The sequence below is a fragment of the Microtus ochrogaster genome, chromosome 10, assembly GCF_000317375.1.
Source record: "Microtus ochrogaster isolate Prairie Vole_2 chromosome 10, MicOch1.0, whole genome shotgun sequence".
Taxonomy (NCBI): domain Eukaryota; kingdom Metazoa; phylum Chordata; class Mammalia; order Rodentia; family Cricetidae; genus Microtus; species Microtus ochrogaster.
Genome location: NC_022016.1, coordinates 32,349,925 through 32,377,025, shown reverse-complemented (window position 1 = coordinate 32,377,025; position 27,101 = coordinate 32,349,925). Strand labels below are relative to the sequence as shown.

The following is a 27,101-nucleotide window of genomic DNA, read 5'->3' as shown; positions in this document are numbered from 1 at the left end:
CCTCCTCCTCCTCCTCCTCCTCTTCTTTTTCTTCTCTTCCTCCTTTCTTCCTTCTTCCTTCTTCTCCTTGTCCTCTTCCTCCCTCTTTCTTATTTCTTTTTTTTTGTTGTTGTTGTTTTGGGACAGGATTTCTCTGTGCAATCCTGGCTGTCCTGGAACTCACTTTGTAGACCAGGTTGGCCTTAAATTCAGAGATCCTCCTGCCTCTGCATCCTGAGTGCTGGGATTAAGGGCGTGTGCCACCACAGTCTGGCCTTACCTAGTTTTCTTATCCAGAAGGTAAAAAACAAAAAAAAAATTGGCTTTACTCCCACCCAAAATTCCCATGAAAACATGAATACAGGAGACTGATGAGGGAGGGAAAAAATCAATTTTCTCTGGGAATAGGTTAGCCAATGGTAATTGGTCAGTCTAAACACATGTACACACAAGCAACACTAATTTCCTTCAATAGAGCATGTGTTTGTGTTTGAGAGAGAGAGAGAGAGAGAGAGAGACAGAGAGACAGAGAGAGAGACAGAGAGAGAGAGACAGAGAGAGAGAGAACATTAGCATACTTTACAGAAGAAGAAATCATTAATTATTGTGGGGGCCGGCATGAAAAGATTTGGAGGGGAGAAGGAAGAGGTGGGAATGATGTAAATAGTGCATTCATGCAGGAAATTCTAAAAAGAAGAAGAAAAATGAAAGAAAACATTCTGCTGGAAGGAGCAGAAATTCAACACAGCAGTTCCCTGGATGGTGTAAACGTCACTAAAAGATGTTGCTATCGACGCTTGGTTTTTCACAACTTCAACATTAGCTTCACATAGCATAATTTTCATTAGTAAGTGGATAAATCCTGATTTAATTAAAAGCAGTTAGTTCCCTCACCAGGAGAACTGGAATTTTATGTATTTTTAGTTGTTAATTAGCTCGTTTATTTGTGAGACTAACATCTGATATATGGTTATTTTGTGTTGTTTATCATTTTAAGAACAGGATACAAAGATAAATAAAAGTATTTTTTTCTTACAAGGGGAGACAGTATGTCAAAATTCAAATATAGTCTAGAGTGCTAACAGTTTTCACGGCTTCTACCAACGCGAACTGAGTATTTCGGGCCTAGTGAATAAGTAAAGGGGTCAGTGCAACCAAGACAGATAAAATTTCTTTTTTCATTAAAACTATCTCTATAGAACCATATTAGTCGACATTGGAGGCTCTCTCCCCCAGGAGAGTGGTTACTCGCCATGCTGGGCAGGGAATCAGGTGAACAAGTTTCACTTTCCTTCCCATACTGAAATTCCAGCTCCCCATTCTTATCCCACCTTTGTGGCAGACTGGGTGCTGTGGCCTCTCCTTTCTCTCTGTCCCTAATGCCAGGAATGGTTTCCTATAGCCTTCCTCCCTTACCTCATTCCTTCGACACTGGCAGGTCCCAACACCTGAAAGTGTTCTCTCTCTCTCTCTCTCTCTCTCTCTCTCTCTCTCTCTCTCTCTCTCTTCACTCACTGGGTCCTCAATGGCCTGAGAATCAGGTAGATCTTAACTGTTCCTCCTGTTGTCCTTCTCTAATCCCCAGCACCGCAGCAGAACACCCTCACCAGGCTGTCTTTCTTCTCTTCCCCCATTCCTGGAGGACTCCACAGACACTCATGGCAGACCCAGCTTCCCTCCCTCATATGGACCCTCTTAGTCCCCCTCCTCTTATATCCCATCCCCACTTCTCCTGTCAGCTCCCAATACCTAGAAACATCTTCTACCTGGGAGACAAGGAGCCGCATATGGCAGGGACTCAGAAACACTCCCTATTTGACCACCCATGTCTGGTACACTTAAGATCAAAAGAGGGTATCTAAAAGCAAGGAAGGAAAAACCTACCCAACTAGACATCAACACTAGAATTCCCAAACCATCCCAAACCCAGATGCCTAGGCACCAGCATGAAAACACAGCAACAATGACGACAATATGTGTCCACTCAAGCCTAACAACGCTAACAGGTAGGCCCTGAGAAATGCAATATAACTGAAGAATAAGACAGGGACTTCGAAACACCTATTATGGTTATGTTCAAGGACCTTAAAGAGGATATAAATATATCCACTAAGGAAATCTAGGAAAACACAAACAGTGGAACAAAATGAAAAACAAAGTTCAAGACATAGAAGATTGGAAATGGAATCACTGAACCACACACTGAAGTAAAACTGGGAATGAAAATGTTAAATCTAAAAAAAAAAACCTGGCATTAAAACATCCAGAAAAACTGGGACATGATGAAAATCCAAATATAAAAATAATAGGACTAGAGGAAGGAGCACTCCAGGTCAAAGGTACAGAAATATTTTCAACAATAGCATAGAAGAAAATTTCTATAACCTATAAAAGGAAATGGCTATCAAGCATTCAAACCATCAGATAGACTGAACCAGAAAAGAAATCCCCCTCAACACATAGTAATCAAAACACTAAAGGTACAGAACAAAGAAGGAATATTAAAATCTGCAAGGGGAAAAAAAAAGACCAAGTAACATATAAAGGCAGACCTATTAGGATAGCACTTGACTTTCAATGGAGACTCTAAAAGCCAGAAAGATGTCCACAAAGCTATGAAACCATAAATGCCAGCCCAGACTACTATATACACAGCAAAAAATTTTAATCACAATAGATGGAGAAAATAAGATATTCCATGATAAAACTAGATTTAAGTTACCAATACAGCCCTAAAGAAGGTGCTAGAAGGAAATCTTCAACCTAAAGAGGTAAAAAGAGATAAATCACACCCGAGAAAATACAAGGAATAAATAATCCCAGACCAGCAAATCAAAAGAAAGGGAAAAGACACAACACCACAACAAAATAACAGAAGACAACAAACACTGTTCATTGCTAATTCTCAACATCAGTGGTCTCGATTTCCCAATGAAAACACACAGACTAACAGAGTGGATGCAAAACCAGGATCCAGCCTTCTGCTGCATACAAGAAACATACCTTAACATCAAGAATAGGTATCACTCAGGGTAAATGGTGGGAAAAAAAGACAGTTTAAATAAATAGAACTAATAAGCAAGCTGGTGTAGCCATTTTAATATCTGACGAAAAAAGACTTCCAACCGAAACTAATCAGAAGAGATAGAGAAGGACCCCATATACGCATCAAAGGAAAAACGCACTGAGAGGACACTGGAATTCTGAACACCTTATACACCAGACACAGGGGCACCCAAGTCCGTAGAAGAAAAACTACTACAGCTAAAATCATATACTGCCCCTCACACAGTGATGGTGAATTTAACACCTGGTCTCTACAAGAGATGGGTCAGGTCATTCAGACAAAAACTAAACAGAAAAACGCTGAACTAAATGATGTCATAAACCAAATGGACCTAACGTGTATTTACAGAACATTTCACCCAAACAACAAAAAAATATACCCTCTTCTCAGTAGCTCATGGAACTTTCTCCAAAGCTGACCACATATTCAAACAGAAAGCAAGTTCAAACAGAGACAAGAAAATTGAGATAATACCCTGTATCCTATCTGACCACCACAAATTAAAGCTGGGTATCAACAAACAGAAAGCTTACAAACCTATGGAAGTGGAACAACTCACTACTAAACAATAAATGTGTCAGGACAGAAACTAAGAAAGAAAAAACTTTCTAGAATTGGATGAAAATGGAAACATAATGTACCCAAATCTATGGAACATGATGAAGTTTCTAAGAGGCAAGTTCATAGTTCTAAGTGACAACACAAAAAATTGGAGCCATCTCATATTAGTAACATAATGGCACACCTGAAGGCTCTAGAACAAAAAAAAAGAAATAATTCCTAAAAGGAGTGGATGGCATGAAATAATTAAACTTTAGGATAAAATCTATAAAATAGAAATAACAATAAAAATATAAAGAATTAATGAAACACAGAGCTGGTTCTTTGAGAAAATCAATACGATTGACAAATCTTTAGTCAAATCAACTAAAAGATAGATGTAGAAGACCCAAATTAAAGCGAGAGAGAAAGAGACAGAGAGAGAGAGAGAAAGAGAGAGAGAGAGAGAGAGAGAGAGAGAGAGAGAGATAGGGGGACATAACAACAAACACTGGAGAAATCCAGAGAATCATAAGGACATATTTTAAAAACCTATACTCCAAACCAGAAATCTAAAAGAAATGGATAATTTTTGATACAAGCCACCCACCAAAGTTAAATCAAGATCAGATAGGCAATGAAAACAGACCTCTTACCCCTAGTGAAACAGAGGCAGTCATTAAAGGTCTTCCAACCGAGAAAGCCTGGTGCAAGGGACTCTCCCAGGAGACTATGGGAAGGACCCCATCTTAGACTCCTAGCAATAGTGGATAACTGGCCTGAACTAGCAGTCTTCGGTGACCAGATTGGTGCCTAGCCCAATTGTCATCAGAGAGGTTTCATCCAGCAACTCACGTAGGAAGATACAAAAACCCACAGCCAAACTTTAGGTGGCGTTAGTTCTGGAATACTTCCGAGGGGTAAAAGACCCCTCACACAATCAACTAACGAGCTTGTAGGGGCTGCAAAGACCACACCAACAACTAAGGAGCTTGCATAAGACTGACCTAGACACTGCATATATGTTCCAGTAGTGTAACTCGGTCCTCTTACGGGACTCCTAATAGGGGGGATGGGGCTGTTTCTGACTCTTTTTTACTGGCTTTTGGGACCCTGCTTCTCAAACTGGGTCGCCTTGTTCAGCCTTAATACATGTGGAGGAGCTTAGTCTTACTGTAACAAGATATGCCACATTGAAACGATACTCATAGGAAACTTGCCCTTTCCTGGATGGAGATGGAAGGGGAAAGGACTGGGGGATGGGAGGGGGGAGGACAGGGGAGAGGCTGCGACCTGGATGTAAAATGAATAGATTAACAACAACAATAATAATATAAGACAAAAAGAAAAAAAGAGTCTCCCAACCATAAAATAAATGAATTAAATAAATAAAAGCCCAGAGCAAATTATTGCCAATACTCCCCAAAATAGAAACAGAAGGAACACTGCCCAATTCTTTTCATGGGGTGACCAGTTATTTTGATACCTAATCCACATAAAGACCCAACAAAGAAAGAGAATTTTTGATCAATTTCACTTATAAATATAGATGCAAAAATTCTCAAGAAAATACTTGCAAACTGAAGCCAAGAACACATCAAAAAGACCACCCACCATAATTGAGTAAGGTTCATCTCAGAGATGCAGGGAGAGCTTAACATAAGCAAATTGATAAATCTTAACCACCACATACACAGACAGAAACAATAATGTCCTTGGTACTGGAAGGTACTCAGCATTTGACCAAAGGAGAAAGGTGAACACCAATCCAGCTACGAGCCTTATCTACATGGTGACCTGCCTGCAAGGCACACCACTGCAATAGTAACATAAAGCTCGTGGGAGTGACCAAGCAATATTTGATCAGACTTAAGGTCTGCTCCATGAGATGGAGCCCATCCCAAATACTACTAGGATGGTGAAGAACCTGAAACTAGATAGAGCATGAAGCTGGGGAAAACCTAATACTACTAAAGACACAGCAATAAATGGCTTGTGATGACATTCTGCTATACTCATAGGGCAGTGTCTTACTCAGTCATCAGCAGAGAAGCTTCCCCTTAGACTAGAATACAGAGACCTACAGCTGGACCACGTGCCGAGAGTGACAAAATTTGGAACCCTCAGCACTAAGTGGGATATTTTCATCACATCCCTCCCTCTGGGGAAGAGGATGTGGGAAGACTGAAAGAGCCAGAAGAGATGGAGGACACCAAGGAAAGCAGGCATTCTAAACAAGGCAGAAGTAATGCTCATAAGGACTTCCAGAGACGATGGCAGTATGCACAGGGCCTGCACAGGTTCCAGTGCTGAGAGGGAACATAGAAACAAGCCCCTACATTTAATTTTGAAATTATCTCCAATTGATAAATAGTTGCAAATAAAAAGTTTTTTTTCCAATGGAGTCTCACTGGGTATATGATCTAGTCTTAAGAGTAGGCTCATCCCCATCAGTAGATGACCAAAACAAAACCAACCTGAAGGTGTTTGGAGAGGCTCATGGCCTCAAAATGCTTTGTGTGTTTGTTTAATGTTTACTTTATGTGTCCTTTGCAATATATATACGCTTCTGGTTTTGTGCTTTTATGTGATTTTTTTGTGTGTGTGTATGTGTGTCTGTATCTATTTGTGCTCCTTACGTTTTTTCTTAGACTTGTTTTTTTTTTTTTGTCCTGTTCTGCTTTGGTTGTTATTATCATCATCACCAACATTATATGCCTATTTGTATTTCAATGAGAGAGAAAAAAAAAGTTGTGTATTTGGGTGAATGCAGAAGTGGAGGATCTTGGAGGATTTGGGGGAGGAAATACCATAAACAGAATATATTATACGAAAAAAGTATTTTCAAAAAAAATCTTAAAAAAGAAAGATACAGGGTTGGGGGGCAGTAATGCATGCCTTTAATCCCAGCACTTGGGAGGCAGAGACAGGCAGATTTTTGTAAGTTCAAGGAAGCCTGGTCTAACAAGTGCTACTTCCAGAATAGCCAGGGCTTTTACACAGAGAAACCTTGTCTCGCAAAAACGAGAGAGAGAGAGAGAGCGAGAGAGAGAGAGAGAGAGAGAGATAGAGAGAGAGAGAGAGAGAGAGTCAATAAGTAATTATAATAGGTATGCTGAGAGACTGTGATTAGTGCTCCCAAAGAAACAGGGACGTTCCTGAAGGAAGGGTGGTGATTTTAGAATGGGGGGCCAGGGAAGGGCTTGTTGAAGATGACATTAAGCTTACACATTCAGAGCAGATGCGAAAGCTATGGAGGGAAAGCACTTCATACACACAGAACGTGACTGGTTGCAGAGAGTGGGCATGAACAAGCAAAGGCGAGAGCTGTTCAAACTGAAGAGAAGGAGGCATGAGACACATCAAGCACGCAGGCCTTCAGCTCCTACTCTAGAGCAATGGAAGCTCGCAGGAAAGTTTCTATCATGGAAATAAAGAAATCTCATTGACTTTTAAAAAAGAACATTCAGGGGCTCCATTTCTGGAAATGGCTGATGCCTTTTGCAATTCTCCAACAGACAGATATTATGCATACTAGTCAAAGCACAGGAAAACAATTACCTCTTTATATGTTGAAAAAAAGAATCAGTTTTCCATAATTTCTATATTGAGAAGAAATAAAAAGTAAATACATGAAAATTAAAGAGACAATGATTTTTGTCAATTGACCTGCACTATACGATAAGCCAAAGGTAGTCACTGGTTTAAAAAGAAGTTGCCAGACAGACAAACTCTGCATAAGAAATGAAAATTATCATTATGTAGGTAATACAAAACACAAGTTTGTAGTTCCCAGGATTTCCTTAAAATATGCCTGACTATAAGGGGATGAATTTGTTCCTTCCCAAAATCCCAATACTGAAGCTTGAACGTCTAATGTACTTGGAATCATGATTACAACAAACATTCTAAAACTTTCTGGGGGTAAACAGGGTTAAACGTAGTTTTAACAGCGGAGTTTTAGCAACACAACTGTTGTTCATATAAGAAGAGGCAGAGATACCAGATGTCCAGACATAAATGTGGAGGAGTGTCTTTACCAAAACCAAAGTATTTCATAACTTGGATCATAGACTTCTAGCCTGCAGAGCAGGAAGAAAAGCGATGTATATAATTTCTGCACCCATAATGTGGTAATTTGTTATGTCAATCTGAGCAGAATAATATGCCCTTTAAACCACACAAGGTAATGACTACCTCACTGTGGGTTTTCTATGATAGGGGGATACCACGCACAGGACAATGCAGGCGTAAGAAGCTGGGAGGGTGGTAAACAGAGCTCTGGCAACGATGGCTTCTTATGCTTTATGTTAAGTAACATGAAGTATGCGCAAAACAGAAAGGTTTAGGATGTTTGTTATAATCACTAAAGCAACCCTTAAAATAAGGCAGAAAATGTGCCTACAAAACCATAAATCGGTATAACTTAAAATAGAACTGTAAAAATTCAACAAATAGAGAAGTAATCCAAGATAGCAGGAAAAAGAGAAAACAAAGCAAAACACCAAAAGTGACCACTGAAAACATACAGTAAAATGGATACGGTAGATCCATTCAGACCAGTCTTTGCAAAAACATAAAGAATCTAAACACTCCAAGGAAAACCCAGGAATTATGAGACTGGACAGAAAAGGAAACCGTACCTCTGTGTAGTATTCCAAGCATGCATGCTCCAGAGGCGAGAGCAGAGGCAAAGAGGGATTGGTGACAGCTCCGAGGAAAGGGACGATAAAAACCTGATAGACTGGGAAGTCGAACCCTTACAACTGATAGGTTGGACAGAGGAGAGCGGGGAAAATTAGCAGTCATGAATTATTCCTAATTTTTTGGTCTTAAGAATTATAAATGATGGCTCCTTAGTGATTCAAAGTCAAACTGAGTCTCCCATCTGGGAGGGCAGCAGCTACTGCAGACAGACAGGCAGTGAGTCTTGACCTCTTCTGCCCACCTCCCTGACACCTCACCCATCTTCTCCAATGACAGCAGTGCTGGTCTAAAACCTTGACCTGTCTTTTTGGGGTCTACTTCACATCTAATCCATCAGGCAGTTCTGCTGGGTTTACTGTAAGAACCACCCCAGATTTGGTGAGTGTGCACTGCCAACACGATCCTCTCAGCTGGCCTCCTGCAGTATCGCTGGCCAGTGCGTCCACCGTCTCACCCCATTATCAAGGCACACCAAAGCAGGCTGACCCTTAACAGTCGCAGCTGCTGCATCTCATGGCCAGTGGCTCTCTATTTTACTTGGTATAAGAGTGAAAATCCTTACAAGGACAAATAAATAAATAAAATAAAATAAAAATTAAAAAAAAAAGAAGATAGGACTTCACTTCCTAATTCTTCTCCATTGATGTGCCCCCATTAATAGTACCCCAAGCAAGCAACTCTCTCAGGCTCCATGCACTGATGGTTCCCTTGGCCTGATACATTCTTCCCCGGTCTCCAAAAAGCTAACTGGCTCTCCTTTCACATTCTTTGTTCAAATACCACTTGACCACCTTATTTAAAATGGTAAACCCTGGGCTGGTGAAATAGCTCAGCACATAAAGACACTTGCTGACAAGCTTGACAACCTGAATTAAATCCTTGAAACCCACATGGGGTAAGGCATAAACCTCCAAAATTTCCCCTTTGATTTCAACATGTGCACTCTGGTATGCGTGCTCCATCCCCACGTGCGTGCATACACCCCATCACACACATGCTTAGGCATGCGCGCGCGCGCGCGCGCACACACACACACACACACACACACACACACACACACACACACTGTGGAACATAAAACAAAATAAAATTGCGAACTGCTTACCTAAACTCACAGTCATAACTTGTACTAATTTAAAAATCATATGATATAAAATGAAATGTATTTATCAGTTTGCATTATCGATCTCCTTCTTTTAGAACATACACTTGGGAGTGGTACAGATTAGGCTGCTTGGTTCATTATTTTCCCATTCATAGTAGTAATTATAGTGTATATATGGTATATATAGTAGCATGCAATAGACTCATTCTGAAGAGTTTAGACTTAATTCATGTGCAAAAGTTTGACTTGTGCTGTAAAAACTTCCTTAGCTGTGGTGGAAAGAGGGGATTAGAGAGGAAAGATGAGTGTTGAGGAGCCAATTAGGTTGCTCTGCAGAAGGAGGGAAGGGGAAGCCACTGTTGCTCTGTATCTGTACGAAGTCATCCCACTGCATCGTGTGGGATGTGGCAATGTGCTGGGTGCACACCTCCATATACCACAGATTCAGTCAACACCGGTCAGTACATGTATGCCCATCTCACAGTCCTGCAAAACTGCCAACCGAATTTGCTTCAAGATACTTAAATAGGATGCCACCACAACTAATAGCAAGTGTTTCTCAAAGGAGTCTACAAAAGAAGGAAATACTCAGAAACATAGCTTCTCAAAAGTGAGGGACAGCTGTGGTAAGATATGGCAGTGAACTGGCTCTCATTTGTGGCTTTCCACTTAAATCTAACTGCAGGTTATTTGATCAAGCTGTATTGCCCTTCTTTATTAGTAAAAGAGAAATATCATGGAATTTATACACATACTGTGAAGGCCAGGGGAAATGCTGAATTCTTCTCTCTCTCTCTCTCTCTCTCTCTCTCTCTCTCTCTCTCTCTCTCTCTCTCTTGTTGTTGTTTTCGTTCTTGTTTGTTTTTTTGAGATGGGGTTTCTCTGTACAACAGCCCTAGCTGTTCTGGAACTAGCTCTGTAGATCAGATTGGCCTCAAACTCACAGAGATCCACCTGCCTCTACCTCCTGAGTGCTGGAATTAAAGGCATGCACCACCACTGCCTGGCCTGAAATACCAAATCTTAATGGATCTAAATACACTTGCCATACAACAGGTTCTTAGGAAATGTGCGCCCCTATCTTTCCAGGACACTACAGGTATCCTACCAACTATTTTATGTGCTATGACAAATTATAGTTATTAGGACTGTGCCCAGCTTTCTTCTTTGATGCCAGACTACTGGAGTGACCTCATTCTTGCCTGGTCAACTGTGAGAGGTCAGGTAATCTTTGTACATCAGTGATTGAATGACCATCTCCTTGAATCCAACTGTCTCAGAAAGTCAATGCCACTTTAGAAGCAGCTGAGCAAGTGGTCTCTGCCCAACTAGAAAAAAAAAAAAACTCCAACTGAGATAGAGAAGAGCTGCTGGAAGGTGAATAAGCAGCCCCACTGACTGCATGGTGTGATATGTTGTGCAAAAAGTCTATGCAGAAAACAAGACTTTCTGTGTAGCTATTCTGGCAACTCAGCAGGCTCAGGACAATGCTTGCAGGGTACTCTGTGGTTCAAGGAAATCAGTCACTCCTAGGAAATAATAAGCAATAAATATCAGTGAAATTCAATATGTGAAACATGTGGATAATGAATCTAATTCTCTATTTATTAATAATTTTGCTCATCCACAATTTCAAACATGTATACAATGCATTCTGATGCCTTCCGCTCCCCATACTCTCTTATGTTCCTCCTACTCCTCCCAACGTTACCTCTTCCCTACCTGTCCCATTCCCAGACTCATGACATTTGGGCCATCTGTGTCATCACTGGGTTGGAACTATCACTTGGAGCCCGGAGACCTCACCAGTAGGTACACACCTGAGGGCAATGGTTTTCCCTCCCCCTTAATCTATCTGTAGCAAACAGTTCAGCAGTGAGGGGCGGGGCACCCTGAGTCCCAACCCCATCTACACCTGGCACTGATGGCCCCATCTCTGTGCAGATAACCACATCTGTTGAGAGTCCATAATCACCATTGTATATAGCCCCAAAGGAAACATTTGATAGCCCTTATTCCTATCTTCTGACTCTTACATTATTTTCACTTGGTCTTTCTCATGTTCCATGTGATCAAAAAAGGATGGTATAAATACTTTGTTAGTGGTTAGACATGCCACTGTTACTTATTCTCAGCACCCTGTGTTGCTATGGGTCTCGGCATCCACTGCAGTCAAGTGGGTCTAATCATTAGTTAACTGAAACAGCAAGGGCCCCAGAGCCGGAAAAGAGCAAGTGTTCTTAACCACTGAACAGGCTCCCTAGCCCTGTGCACCACAAGACTTTTAAGTTGGACTGTTTTCTAAATTATGACACTAACTTGAGATCTTGGGGACAAGAAAGGAAAAATTAGGTTTTAACCATGATATGTTTATCAGATTGAAAGGAAATGGATTGTGCTAGCTTTTATTGTCATCTTGATATAACCTAGTATCATCTGGAAAGAGGAAAATTCACCTGAAAAGTTGCACTGATCAGAGTTAACTGAGGCCATGTCTGTGAGAAACTGTCCCGATTGATGACTGATGTAGGAAGGCCCATCCAAAAGCACTGTGGGTATCAGTTTCCTTGTGTAGGTGGAGCTGAGCTGGCTAAGAAAGCTGTCTAAGAAAGACAGACAGTGCAAGCAATCCTTCAGTACTCCTCAATGGCCTTTGCTTCAGTTCCTGACCTTGGGCTTCCCCCTTGACTCCCTGATCTGACTTTCCTTAACCAAAGACTGTTACCTGGAAGTGTAAGCTGAAATGAATAATTGGTTTTGGTCACAGTGTTTAAACATAGCAACAGAGAGTAAGCCAAAAAGTATGCTTATATGGCCTTACTGTTTACCACTTTTTTTTTAAAGAACAGTTCATCCCACACAGAAATTTAGGACTAATGGCACTCATCCTCAAATATACTTTCATATCTTCTCCCTCGTTCTCCATGTATCTCCTTTGGCTCAATACAAATGACTTCTCCCTGCAAAGAATTTCCTAGCCTGGCAGAGAACCTGCTAATAGTACAAATCTCACTTTTATGGATCTTCTTTCTTTCCTCTTCAACAATTCAATAACTCAATACGTTTCTATTAAGCACCTGCTATGGATAAAGAACCAGGCTGGATAGAAAAAGATTCACTGCATTGCTCTTGTTTTAAGGAGCTGACAGTGTTCTGCGACAGAAACTAGAGAGCTACTAGAGTACCTGTGTGCTCAGCCTGGCAGGAATACTCCCATCTTGTTCTCACACAAACATATAAGCACACACAGACACACCCACTCGAGCAAATTCTGGGTGACTCACACCTAAATTCACATGTAAGGTCCTCAGAAAGGCTTTCTTTGAACCTAGACTAGATTAGCTGGAATTATATCTTAAATCATAAGTAAATGAACAAGATATTAAATAATTCTGAAAGGGTAGAAACAAGCACAAAGAGGCAGAGGAATGGAGTTATGGGTACAGGGTACTTGTGTTTAGGAAGAGTTCGGGAATGACAGCAGGTAACATTGCCATCTCAAAAAGAGAAACAGAGAATGGTCAGTGAGAAAAAGGGCTGGCTACGGCAAGCTGAGCAGCACCATTCATTTAGTGAGTACATCCTGCACAGCACAGACACTGAGGATTAGGCTCTGTGCTGACTTCTGACTTCTGAGTTGCCAGCATTCCAGCCCCTGGGTATATGGGTGATGTGGTAATAATCACATTCACAACCACATGGAGAAAGTACCAACTTACCAGTTTTCCTGTCACACTCTGACCACCTTCATTCAGCCAGAAGCCAGGGACCATGGCTGAGAAATACGGTCCCCACACACCCGGTACAAAAATTGGATCTTTGCTGATCTGGAAGAGAAAGGACAATGTGCGTGAAAACAATACCCTCCAGCATAGAGGGAGTCTCATTCTCCTACCACTGAGTTTTTACAGCCTGGGAATTCAGCTTCTTCTTATGTATTTTCTACAATGGGGTAGTCACTCTCTTCCAAGGAAGGGCATGGCTCTATCTGTGAACCCCTTGCTGACCAATTTATCCATAAGTCAAATAAGCAAAAGTGACCATTTTGGACCGCCACTGACCAAGCACTTCAATACTAGCTAGGTTCCTCTCTATGGCAAGAACAATGGTCTCCATTTTCGACTTCCAGATTCTACACAAGAGAAGGAGGACAGCTTAGATCAGTCCCATAAGGTCAGCTACCCATGGCTAAGAAGCCAAAATCTAAGGCTTCCTGATTCCCCCAAATGCTCTAAGCAAAACAAAGCCCCTCGTCTGCCTCGTTGAATAAAATTAAATGGCTAACTCTGCATCCTTGACACTCATGATTCAGTGAGATTAAGACAGTTAGCTATAAGCAACCATTTAAATGGCTACATTTTGGTATTTAAGAAGTTACTGTATAGTCAATGAGGAAAAAGCCGAAGCACTTCATCCTTTTGCTTTATAAACTGCAGCCACTCAAGGCCAGCTTTTCCTTACTTAGGTTAGGTTGGAATCTTGCTGATCTGATTACAACATGAGGTATTTTATGACAATAAACTTTCCCCTTTATTTGTTATATTCTGCTTTTGATATGTGTCAAGGTAGAGTGATAGATTCTTAAAGACTTAGCTTGAGAAGACTAACAGGACTTAGCTAGATGATAGGAAACAGGCTACCACAAACAAAGCTCCATGGGTGAGAGGTACTCTGAAGTTCGAGACTCCCAGTGCTAGCAATCGTAGCAGACTACTGTGGTCCTTTAGGGAAAAGAAGGTAGGTAAAGGCAGAGTCAGAATAGAAGAAGCTGGGCCACTTACTCATGTGGCTATAATGGTAACGGTCACTCCTCTACCCAGCAGAAATGACTGCCTAAGGCAGAGATATGGCTAAAACAAATGTTCCCGAGAGGGAGGGGAAGGCAGCTCGGCACTCACTGTCTGCTCCACCAAGTCTCAAGGAATAAAATCTATTCACTCAGTTATTCAGCAAGTATTCATCCAGCTTAGAACTACACTAAGCTCTTGAGATAGTGAAGAAAACCGAGTAGCTGTAATTTCTGGCCTCATCAGCGTGGAGATGGATAGACCTGTAATCACCCCAATGCTGACTACCCTGGCACCTTTTCCACTGGGCTGTTCATTCTTCACATCAGTAGGCCTTTATACCTCCACATGTGAAGGAAGCAAAGAAAGTCAAAGAGAAGAAAAGCAAAAAAAAAAACTATATATCACAATTAACTTTAAATTCTCTCAAGTAAGGGGGCCATTATGAAAAAGAGAGGGGGCATTTAATACCTAAAATAGGACAATAATTTTAGTGTGGAAGGGACAAATCTCTAAAAGAAAAAAGTTCAATTTCCATGGTTATAATCATTTGCACTAGTTCTCCAGATGTTTCCTGCATTCTATGGAGACCCAGATGTGGAACAGGTACTGGAGAAAAATGGTAAAAAAAAGAGCAGAGTCTATGTTCTCACCAATCACACTATTTCAAGCAGATGGCCAGAGTGGCTGCTCACCAGGGTAAGGCGAGGACTCAACACCTGCAGAGCTAAAACCTCCAATCAATTACAACACTCCACTGGGACACCTGCTTACCTTAAAACAAGAGGTGATCACACTCTCACACAAGTGTGTGATTGCAGGCCAAGGAGGGAGTGGAGGAAGCAGAAAGGTATCTCAAGAGTGCCAAAAGTGAGGGATCAAATTTAGCCTAGGAGGCTACATGTGAATCAAGAGGAGAGCCACAGGCTCAGGATGGTGTGTCTGTGAGCGTGTGTGCATCTGTGGAAGAGATGGGAAGTACTCCAGCCACAGTGAGCACACACTAGCTCACACTCAGTTGTGGCACTCCGTCTTTACCCATTGAAGGTTTTTATTTCATGCTAACCTTAGTTATGTAAGCTCTGAAGAGGCCCAGTAGGCAGGGCCTTATTTATATTTCCCGAGGATCCAAGGTTTAGACTGTTGAGTGGTCAAATCATCTCTTATTGCGAACTCTTTTCTTTCTCTCTCTCTCTCTCTCTCTCTCTCTCTCTCTCTCTCTCTCTCTCTCTCTCTCTCTTTTGGTTTTTGGAGACAGGGTTTCTCTGTGTAGCTTTGAAGTCTGTCCTGGAACTCGCTCTTTAGACCAGAATGGTCTCGAACTCACAGATATCTTTCTGCCTCTGCCTTCCAAGTGCTGGGATTAAAGGCATGCACCTCCACCACCCGACTTTTTGCGAACTCAACTACATCTGATACACTAGAGCAGAGAAGTTTATATATAGATACAAAACCTCATACACAGACTTGGACAAGAATACTTGTCCGTAGTCAAACAGCTGGTAAATGCCTGAGGTGGAGACCTCAAATCCTCTGATATACTTTTTATTTTCCCACGGATGGCTTAGGAAGGATATGCATGGCCTTAGTGAGGACTTCTATTGCTGGGATAAAACACCTCGTCAAATCAACTTGAAGAGGGGAGGGTTTACTTCAGCTCACGTGTTCCCATTAAAGTCCAATATAAAGGAAAGTCAGGAGAGGAACCCGGAAGCAGGTGCTGGAGCAGAGGCCTTGAGGATCACTGCTTACGGTCTCGCTCACTCATGGCTTGTGCATAGTGCTTTCTTAAGTCCTCCAGGACCACTGCCTAAGGATGGCAGTGCCCATGGTGAGCTTGGTCCTCTGACATCAACCATCAAGCCAGGAAATGCCCTACAGATTTGCCTACAGGCCAATCCTATGTAGTCATTTCATTTTCTTGATTAATTTCCCAGATGACCCTAACTTGTGTCAAGCTGACATAAAAACCAGCCAGCACAGGCATCATTCCCTGCCTCCCACCTGAGCCCCACAATTTAAAGATGCTATTGTGCTCTTGTAGCAGGACTTCCCTGAGAGACCATGGCTCTGCTACTCACAAATGTCCAATGGAGGCTTCATTTGGTTTAGTCTTGGGAGAGGGTTTAGGCTACCTCTGTTTGTGATCCCTCCTTGGGCATAACACATGCTTCTCATCAGACATTCCCAGTAAAGGAAGGAAACAAAGTGTGCTTCCCATCCTTTCCAACGCTGTGTTCTCAGGGGAAAGAGCCAGTTTGTTTTGAGGGAGAAGGAGAATGCACATTTGTGTATTTATGTGTTCTTTAATCCTTCACAGTAAACATAAATATTTAAAAATATTTTTGCCAAAGCTCCTTCCATGCTGATTGCTATCTTGGCTTAAGGGTTGCTCTGGGAGGGAGGAGATCATTGCACACACAATGACAGGTGTCCACAGAGGATGTTAACTTCCTAGTCCTAATGGTGGCACTGGCAACAACACAGCAACTCAGAATGGGCACTTGGTATAGACTTTGCCCTGGTAGAAATGACTCAGTTGTTATAACTCCGAGGAAGAGGCAGCTATTACCCCTATGGTGTACATGTGTGAACTAAGGCAGAGAGTGATAACTAACATGTGTCCAACATTACAAAACCAAGAAGTAGTCACCCCAAGTCCTCTAAAGCAGTGGTTCTCAACCTCCCTAATGCTGTATCCCTTTAATATGGTTCCTCATGGAACTTTGTAACTTTAAGTTTGCTACTGTTATGAAATGTGATGTAAATATTTTTGGAGCTAGAGGTTTGCCAAAGGGAGTATGACTCACAGGTTGAGAACTGCTGCTCAAGAGATTTTATACTTGATTCTGATAAATTACTATCTTGTTCCACCATTACCATCTTTTCTTTTGACCCTTCATGAACATTTGAAGCATAGAAAGTAAGGGCTATCTAAGCCAAAAGAATCACTGAAAGTACACAATACCCCCTTGTCTTGAAGACAAATAAGTTAGGATATGGCATGTAGAAGTGTGTGTATGAAATACACACATATACATATATGTATACATCACATATGCATACACACACACACAACTGTTTAGATCAAGCTGGACTGAAACTTAAGGTAGCCCACTCTGGTGGCCTCTGAGTGGACTATTTTAAGTCTCTGGAGCCTCCTGTTTTAGCTTCCCAAATATTGGAATTGCAGAAAGAACTACATGCTTGGCTTGAGTTATATAATCTTTATTTCCAAAACACTGCTCAGAAATTTTCCCTGATAGAGCTGTAAATAGAAGAGAGAGCATAGGTCAGAACAGACTCATCTCAATTGTGTTCCTCATTGTGACACATTCTAGTTAATTAATTAATAATGATACTAAAAATGAGATGAAATCCAAACAGTGTCTTTTCAAGGGTCAGACCTGGAAGGCTGGCTATTATGGCACACGTACAAAAAAAAAAAAAAAAAAGAATGAAAATGAACTCAGAGAGCTAGAGCACTACAGTAAGAGTCAATAAGCTATTAGTTAGTATTTATTTAATGATATAGCTGGTTTTGGAAATTATTTCATTTATTTATTCATTGTAGAAGGCTGGCAATATTCTCTTGTACAACCTAAGTGCAGGCACAAGGGCATTAATTTTAGTATCAGTGTTAGGACTGAGGTTAGATGGTAGATGCTTTAATCATGTGTGGTCTATATTAAATTACAAAATGACAACATTGTATACTATGCTGTCACACAAAATTTATGACAGTCTGAGTGAGGCATAATTCTAGTACTACACCTAAGGTCATAAATGAAATCTAAGTGAAGCAGGTCAAATAGCTGGAAGAAAAGTCGCTTCAGTGCTTGTCAGAATCACCCCACCTAGTTCAGTTCCCCTTTTCAACACCATTCTCCTCCCTATAAGATGGCTGGGGCAGAGGTTGGTTCCCTGACTCAGCACCATTCTCCTCCCTATAAGATGGCTGGGGCAGAGAGGTTTTTCTCTTTGAGCCTTTCTAAGATTCCACGGAGTTGAGTCACTCCATCCCAGCTGGTCAACAGGAACACTCCATGAGATATTTCAATAGACTCTGTCCTCACATGGTCCAGAGTTCATGGGACTGAGTCAGTTTGTCCCTTGGGGCTTCTCCAAGTACCTACTTATTGTATCACCCAACTAATCTTCTGTCAAGATCATTGGAAAGCCTTTTTTAAAAAAAAACTGTTAACTTTATAGACTTTGTTTAATGGCTATTATCTGTGATATCTCAGACATGAGTTGGGTAAGACCTCACAAAATATTTGTTAGATGCATACTGAGTTCAGACTACTGTTTAAAACATGTAAGATAGGGAGATCTGAGCTTCCAAGTTATGCTGTGTCCAACTCCTTAGATTCCAGAAACTTACAGTCTAGTGACACTGTGGGTTTAAGAAGAGCTGGTGTTGGGAACACTTGGGAGTGTACACGCTTGTCCAGACTTTAAGTTTCCCTCTGTGTATGTCACGCCAAACATACCAAACATAATTCCAACCCAAGACGCACAAGGTGCATGATCAGACTCCTATCAAGATCAGAAATGGCAGATTTTGGGGCCAGAAGCCACATTCCAAGTGTTCCTGCCTCTATGCATGTCAGCTCAAGGTAGCTGTAAGCAAGGACGCCACTGACCCAGCTTCATCTAAGGCTATGCACCTATTGGCTAGTGAATGGCAAAGTCCAGGTACATGCTCACAACTCTTTGAAGAAGAGGTGACTGGCTGGCAGCAAGAAGCTACCGCAGCTCCCTCTGTTCCTTCTCATTCCATGGTCCTGAGGCTGATCTGACCTAAACCTCTGGCAGGACAGGAGGCAGTCTCCAGGCACCAGCAGTCCTGGGAGAGAATAGGAGGCTTTGTATGGACTGTCTGCTACCAGGTTGCGATGTTTGGAGCGTAGCAGCCAGCCTATGTGGGACTCAGTATTTCCATAGTCATCTGTTCTTCCAAGTGGACTGTTTATCATCTTGCCAGAGAAAAAACATTTATACATCTATTTCTGCCTACTCCCTCAGGACTGCTTAGCACATATATACACACACATAGAAAAACAGCCTGGAGAAATGTTTATGAATGGAGGCACTGAGTGCTCACCTCTCGGTTTGCCTTGCTGGGGCTGGACTATAACGAGCTACTGGTGTGCCTGTCTCTCCCAGGAACCAGTGCAGATAAAAGTATTTGCAATCTTCAAGGCAGTGAGAATGACAGAGTTCAGAAACGAGGGCTTTGGTGCTAAATAAAACTAGACAATTCTGCTTAGGCTATTGATTGGTCATGTGATTCTGTGTCTTCCCAAGGCTTAGTTTCCTCACCTGTAAGTGGGGACAATCATCAACCAGAACCATGTCCAAGACCCATGTGGTCCAGTGTTCACAAAGATGCTGGGATCCACTGGACTCTTGAACAGACTGCTAAGCAGCAGGAGGTTTAGTTCAATTCCTTCTTGAGACAGTAGAAAGCCTGCAGCTCTGACATAACTTCAGGCTATCCTCCACCTTCTTCCTCCTCATGATCTTCTACCTTGCTCATTTTATCCCCTGCCTCTTCTGGGGCTCATCCACTCCAGTGTGTGCAGTGACAGTTTGTGTGCTGTAAGGTGCCACATGTTCACCTCAAACCCAGACCCCCCTGCTCCCGAGTTCCTCACTAGTTATGTGACTTGCCTATCTGCTTGATATGTCCTTAAGAGAATCTACCACCGTTTCTTTTAGGGCTAGTCTTGTTCTTGGTCTCTGTCTTAAGATTGCAGTCCTAACTTTTTCTCTTTTCATCTGCCCACAATCAGTTCATTCCATTCTTCTGCGCACTCTCTTCCTAAGCACAGTCCCTTCCCTGTGGCAATTGCCTGAGGACTAACCCATCATGTCTTGCTATACTATTTCAACAACGATGAACCTGATTCTTCACCTCAGTTACTTTCCTGGCCTCCTCCGTCCACTCCACCCCTACTCAACCTAAGTGCCCTATGTCCAGCAAATGAACTTTCTATAACAAAAGACCAACTGTATTATTACTTAATATTGAGCCATGATGAATGACGGACTTTCTGATCTGGCTTTTCCTTATTTGTCTGACCTAATCACAATATTATTGTTTTCTGATTCTCATCCCTATTGTTTTTAAGTTTATTGTGGACTAATTCCTGGATGTATTGACAACTTAAAATTTCCTCAAGTGAGCCATTGTCTTTTTCATCTCTCACTCTTCATAACTTCCCATCAGACTAAAAGGCTATCCATCCTTCTGAGACTCAGCTCATAGGTACTGGTGGTGGCTCAGAGGTTTAGAACAATTCCTGCTCTTATAGAAGACCCACGTTTAGTTCCTAGCACACAGGTGGAGTGGCTCACTAGCTAGGATGACCAGACAATGCTACATTCCACCTGTCCCTGCACTCAAATGCTCACCCCCCGTATAGCTATAAATAGACAGACCCAGTTCGATAGTATCACCTCGGTACTACCTATTTTTTCTTTTCTTTTCTTTCTTTATTTTGTTCTTTCTTGTGTTCTTTTCTTTTCTTTTATTTTTTTTGTTTGTTTTTTTTTTTTGAGACAGGGATTTTCTGTGTAGCAGCCCTGGCTGTCCTGGAACGCACTTTGTAGATCAGGCTAGCCTCGAACTCACAGAGATCCATCTGCCTCTGCCTCCTGAGTGCTGAGATTAAAGGCATGCACCACCACCACCCATTCTGCCTACCATTTTTATACACCAACTTCCTCCCTAATAATTCATGAAATGTCCTTACCTGCATCTTCCCTTAACTCTGCATTTCTCATATTGTAGCTTGTTATACCATATTATGTATATATTTCTAAAAATATGTATTAAACCACACTGTAAACTAAATTATGACACAAATGCAGGACATAGCTATTATTCCAATAACACGGCAACACCACTCAAATTAAGAGAAATGATAGACAATAAAATCTGTCCAATGGCTGAGCAAGAGTACAGCTCAGTGGACAATAATTGTCTAGCATACAAAATTCTCTGAATGAGCTTCCCAGAACCAGGGTAGCATGAGGCAAACAAGTCCAACAGCCTTTAAGTGAAACCTAATTCATAAAGCTTAGGTTTGCCAAATATTTTGTGTGAAGGCTGTTAAAAGGTAATAATCCTCCAATGAAGTGTTTGCCCTAGAAACCTAATCTCTTTATTTTACTCTGAACAAAAAAAGTATATATGATGACTGTCCACATTTATCTCCTTAGCCCAACAGTTTGAGCAATGAAGGAACGTACTGACAAGATCTGTTATCCACCAGTGTTACCCATGGTAACACTGAGTTACATCTGAGTCAGTTGTAAAGTTGGACTCCTTAGGCGCTGGAATCCTCATTCTCTATCCTTTCAAGACCCACACGTGACCACAGCAGAAATGCTATCCATATGTTTCTCATTCACTTGGACTTCACCCACCCAGAGCTACGTTACAAAACACTGAAGAGCCAACTTTGAAGCCATCCAAATGTTTACCCAAGTCTCCTCTGGCTGCAAACACGAAGCTGCAGTTGACCGCCTGTATACAAATCCCTATCTGGCTCCCATGAGTTCAAACTGTTTTTCAGCTTCGAATTCTCTGATCTGTGACTCTAAAGAAACACAATCTTATCATGCATCTCTTCCATAACCTAAACAAATTGTGGGAGTAGGCAGCTATGGGTTCCTCCTGGGGATCCAGAAAGGGAGGACAGCCATACAGGATAGGGCAGGAGATAGGAGAGAACTAATGAAGAAGAGGGATGCTCTGTCTTCACCGGATGGAGCCTTAGCTCTGCTGCTTCAATGTCAAGCAGCCAAGTGGACCGTCTCCTGTTTCTGTGAAATCCCCCAAGAGTGAGCAGAGTATTAGCAGTACTAATAGCCAAGTGGCTCACAAACATAGACAGACTGATGCTCATTTTTTGGAAGTTAACCGTTAAAAAACCCGCTCTCTCCCATAGACTGTAGGTTAGGGTGGAAGAATGCCTGGGGCAGCCTCCCAGCTGGGACTGATCAGCAGATGGCAAGAGAGGGAGATTACATGCCTACTCCCTGGCCACATACGTAGTCCCTTATTACAGTGTTTCTGACATACTCCCCCTTACTTGTGATTGGCAAACTGTGATCACTTTCCAACTCTTCCCGTGTTTCCCTTGTACTTAGGTTTTTCTACGATTCCCAGGGTCTGACTTTAGACACCATCTCCCGTGTCTAACCATTCAGTTATATTGCTCTAATATTCCAATGTTATGTTTTAACTTTCTGTGTGACTTTTGTTCTTAGGATCTTCACCTGAAATACAGGACTGCCCTTATGAAGGTGCTAAGAGAAAGGGTCGCACTATTTAGTAAAGAGTTGGCTCTAGGGCCTGGATCATTTGGTGGCCTATTGAACTGTACGCTATGTGCATCACCTACATATGGATCAAGGTGTACTTCCTATTTAGGACCTGGAATTCCTGTGAAAGTTTCATTTAAAAACTAAGGCCTGTCACTACCTAGAGGAGAATTCTCAAGTGAAGCACAGTAGTTGCACTAGCTGGAGAGAGGAGAGCGAGCAGGGTGTTTTGATATCACCTCTGTGACCCATCACAGGAGCAAACATAGGGAAGTGTTACTCCATCCAAAGAGAACCTTGGCCAATATGTAGCATGGTAGCTCACTATGTAGCTTTGGCTAGCCTAGAACTCACTCTGTCCATCAGACTGGGCTCAAGCTCACAGAGATCCACCCGCCTGTGCCTCTCAAGTTATGGGATTAAATTCCTTGACTCTTTAAAGAAAATTCAGTGATGGCCTCCAACTGTTACAAGGACGTTTCCTTGATGAGAAATAAGGACCACACTTAGCTGTGGGTATAAAGACAAATAATTAAAATGTAGTTAGGGATTATGCTACTTTGGTAAAGTGGTAGCTATAGGTTTTCCTCTAAGATCCATGGCTTCACTAGCCCTGGGTAGTTGTCTAGGTTTACAATACCAGGCATCATATACATACATATACACACACATACAATTAAGGAAAACAGAGGCCACAAAATTGAAAAAGGACAAGGGAAGATAAATGGGAGGGTTTGGAAGGAGAAAGGGGAAAGGGAAAATGATGGAATTATATTATAATTTTCCCAAAATAAATGACATTTTTTTTAAAAAAAAAGTCACCACCTCTGTGCACAGGCATCAGCTATGATCTTTTGGACGTATTTCCCGAAACAAGCCACTCTGTGTCCCAGATTTGGCTCAGAGGCGTTCAAGACATCCATACAAGTCGAGGTATCAAGAACTCTGCTTTCTGTAACTCTTCCTCCATTTTTGGCCTAACATAAGAGGGTGAAGTCAAAATAGCTAAGCAAAGATGTAGCTATCTAGATGTGGTATCTCCCCTTTGTGATTACAAAGTGTTATAAAGAAAAGTGTTTGCCACACACAGCTAAGATGCTGGAGTGAGGCTCACTGTGTACATCTTTAAAGGAGACTGATGAGAGCGTCTACAATGATAATGGTTAGATAGCATGGAGTCAAGAGGAAAAGGAGGTTGAGAGAAGATGAAAGCCCCGTTCCTTGAGTATCTATGGGCAGCACAGAGGTGACACATTGTGGGGCTGGCAGAAGTGATCCCAACCCTCCTTCCTGCCAGCATTGGAGCAGGCCCTAAATCTGGTATGGGTCAGTTCTGAGGGACTGGAAATTTCTAGAAAGAACATATGCTATCTCCATATGAGTCCATTCTTACATATGTACCCCTACCTGTAAGACCTAGGTACGCCTGAGTCTTCACACTCAATTTTGATAGGAAAAAAAAAAAAAAAAAACTTTCGGAGAGTTAACTCTCAAGTACTAACTTAAGGTACATTACAACTAAGACCAAACCAGAATTTAATCAAATCGGACTCAAAGTCAGTCTCTTGTGAAATACTTTAATTAGAAAGGGGTGGGGGGGGGGAGGAAAGGAAAGGAAATGAACGGAAAGGGTGGCAAAAAACAAGGGTTGGAGACAGGGCAGACTGACAGCATCTTCCTCCAGCTCAGCTTTTCCTCCAGCTCAGCTCTTGGGGCATGTATAGATAGGTATGTACCCTGTTACTTCAATAACGTTGTGGGATAACCTGTATCAGGAAGGGAGGCAGAATCCCACAGTCCCTGTTACCTCCTCCCTCTTCTCTAAGTTAAAAGCCGTGCTCTGAGGTGAAGAGAAAAACTGTACAGTTGTTTTACGTTTAAACGTGTTCTTATGAAAGAGAGATGGTTTGTAGCACTGAGGCAGGGAGGGGGGCACTCAAAGAAGAGAGGGCACGGAGGGAAAGCTGATCTGCGGGCGGGAGCTTAACCTCTGCCTGTACACGAGAAAAGACCCTACTAATACGTAAGGTATGCAAACACTGTAGAACAATCAGAAACAAATGAGAGGAGGGCAGCAGCGTAACAGGATTCAGCTGTGGGCAGTGGCTAGGAGGCAGCTTTTGTTATGAATAGATCATCTGGATGGGAAGCAGGCCTGACTGCAACCCTTGCCGTAGGTCTTTCGGGCTATGAGAAAGTACTGGGGCCCATCTGGACTTCCTTAGGAGAAAGAGAGGGGACAAAAACAACAGTCAGGAAAATATATGGCACGATACGGCCTGGTCCTCCGAGGGTGGCTTAAATGGAAACTGTACGCTATTAATTTGTATGTAGTTTGCAAACCAGCGACAATGATAATTGCCCTCATTTTTAAAATAAAAAGTATAAAAATCGCACACAGTGGGAGTGGAGGGAGGGGAGCTAAGATTTGCCAAGTAGTTACTACATGACGACGCGTTTTTATTGGTAATCTCCATGGTGATCCTGGCATTTCCTAGTTTACTAACAAGAAACCCTGAATTTTGGAGCTCAAACCCTTCCCATGGCCACACAGATGTCGTTGTGGCAGGATGGGGACCGAATTTGGACCTGTCTGACTTTACAACTTCCTGTTTAAGTGGCCATCTCTGAGCAATTTAGGAGCCATGGAGTCAAGGAACATCTGAGACTTCAAGGAACCAGCCATTCTCTTTCCAAGACTTTGATCATTTCCAGGGAAGTAGGTTTTCAGGGAAGAGCTATGGACCCTTTCAAGGCTGAGAACCCTGCGAGAAAAAGTCTCTACGATTGAGCAAAGCTCACTTCAGGAATCGGTAGACTTTCCCTCTCTCTGCCCTTACTAGGCAGCACAGAAAAGGAACCAGTCTGACTTTGAGCATTGGCAATTACAGAGAACCCATAACGTCTTCCGCATGTGATACGTGCATCTTGTCATTGAGCTGGCCATTTGAGAACCTGGCTCTCACCTTAGGAACAGACACCAGGAGCAGGAGCTATTTTTGACTTTACTGCTTGACTCATGGGATGGTAAAGTGACCAAGCATGGAGCCTTGTCAGGACAGAGCAGTCTTCCATGTGAGAAACTCAGGATGGGTAGCTGGATACTGAGATGGGAAATACTGAATCTGTGCCGTCAGTCACAGCATAGAGGAGGTCTATCTCGGTCTACCATTAGGAATGACAGCTCCATGTAGCAAGGGAGTAGCCTGGTCACTAATCCTCTTGAAAAGACAGACAGGAATATTTTCCTACCGGGATGTTGAAAAACTAAAGGCAGGTTAGCATAGAAGGTCCCTGTGTGCTGTCTTTTCAATCTCCTCTTCAGGCTTCAGATAGTCTTGACTCGCCATGTGCTGATTAGCTGACTTTCTGTATTCTAAATTATATTACTAGGATGTATTTAATCCACATTTCTGTCTGAGTTCAAAGTACAGATTGGTCTAGTTAATACTAGTAAGCAAACAGCCAAGGTGTCCCAAGTATGGAGGGCAGAGTTGAAGATGGAAGGTTTGGGTGGAAGAAATCTGGGGCTCATTCTCATGCTGGACCACAAAGACTGCTCCGTTTTCAATTTGTGTTTCTAATGGGTTGATGTAAGAAGATAACTGATGTTTACACTCAAGGCATTTGTATTAATTGGTGCTCTCTACTCACCCCAGGAGACTTCACATAACAGCTGCCTCCTAGAATTTCAGGGCCATTAACTGAGGTCTTACAATGCAAAGCAACTGTTTTGGTTTCTGAAAGAACAGTTGCCTGATAAGAGGCAGGAAAGTACCAGAAGAACCTGGAGCGAGCTGAAAAATCAAATCTGCCCAGAACAGAGGCACAGGTTTTCAGTAAGCATTTCATTTAGTACCTGGATGCTTTTCAGACCTTGAGGAGACAGATGAAAAACATCCTGGCCTTGTCCATCTTCTCAATGGAGTTGGAATGTCTGACAGTCAACCCCAAAATGGCAAGACATTCTGTTAAGTACCTCAACCAAGTGGAATAAGATACCGTTCTAGCTTCAGTATAAGCAGCGTATAAAAAAAATTCACTATGTAGTCACAAGATTCTCAGTATCCCAGGAAATCAAGTATAGAGCAGGAGAGAGATGTGTAAACTGTCCTTCCTGAGAGCACAATGGCAGGCAGAGGGCAACTCTGAAGGCTCTAGAACAGTACTGGGACAAGTGTGAGTTTTAATTTTCTTTTTGAATAAAGAAATAATCCCATTCTCATCTTTGCCACTTTGTAGTTAGTTGTCTACGAGCCTATGGCTGATGGTTCATCTGGCCATCATTGCCATTGGTTCTGCTGCCCAAGGGTTTTGGGAGTCACGGGCTGTGTGAATGCTGCTTACAAAGCCTCTCCGTAACCCTACAGGCTGTTTGAGTGCTCCCAGAGCTCCTCCATGGACCCAAAGGCTGTGTGAGTGCTCACAGAGCTCCTTCTTGGCCCCATAGGCTATGTGAGTGCTCCCAGGACTCCTCCATGGCCCCACAAGCTGTGAATGCTCCCAGGACTCCTCCATGGCCCCACAGGCTGTGTGAGTGCTCCCAGGGCTCCTCCTTGGCCCCACAGGCTGTGTGAAT

General features: G+C 42.3%; 1 protein-coding gene across 3 annotated transcripts in view; it reads right to left on the bottom strand.

Moving 5' to 3' along the window:
* Positions 1-27,101, bottom strand: part of Fggy (FGGY carbohydrate kinase domain containing) — a 373,913-nt gene that overhangs the window by 110,788 nt on the left and 236,024 nt on the right. For all 3 annotated transcript variants that reach the window (XM_013348239.2, XM_026781785.1, XM_005352745.2), the window contains exon 9: positions 13,118-13,225. In XM_013348239.2, the coding sequence (XP_013203693.1) occupies positions 13,118-13,225 (108 nt within the window). The remainder of the gene's footprint in view (positions 1-13,117; positions 13,226-27,101) is intronic.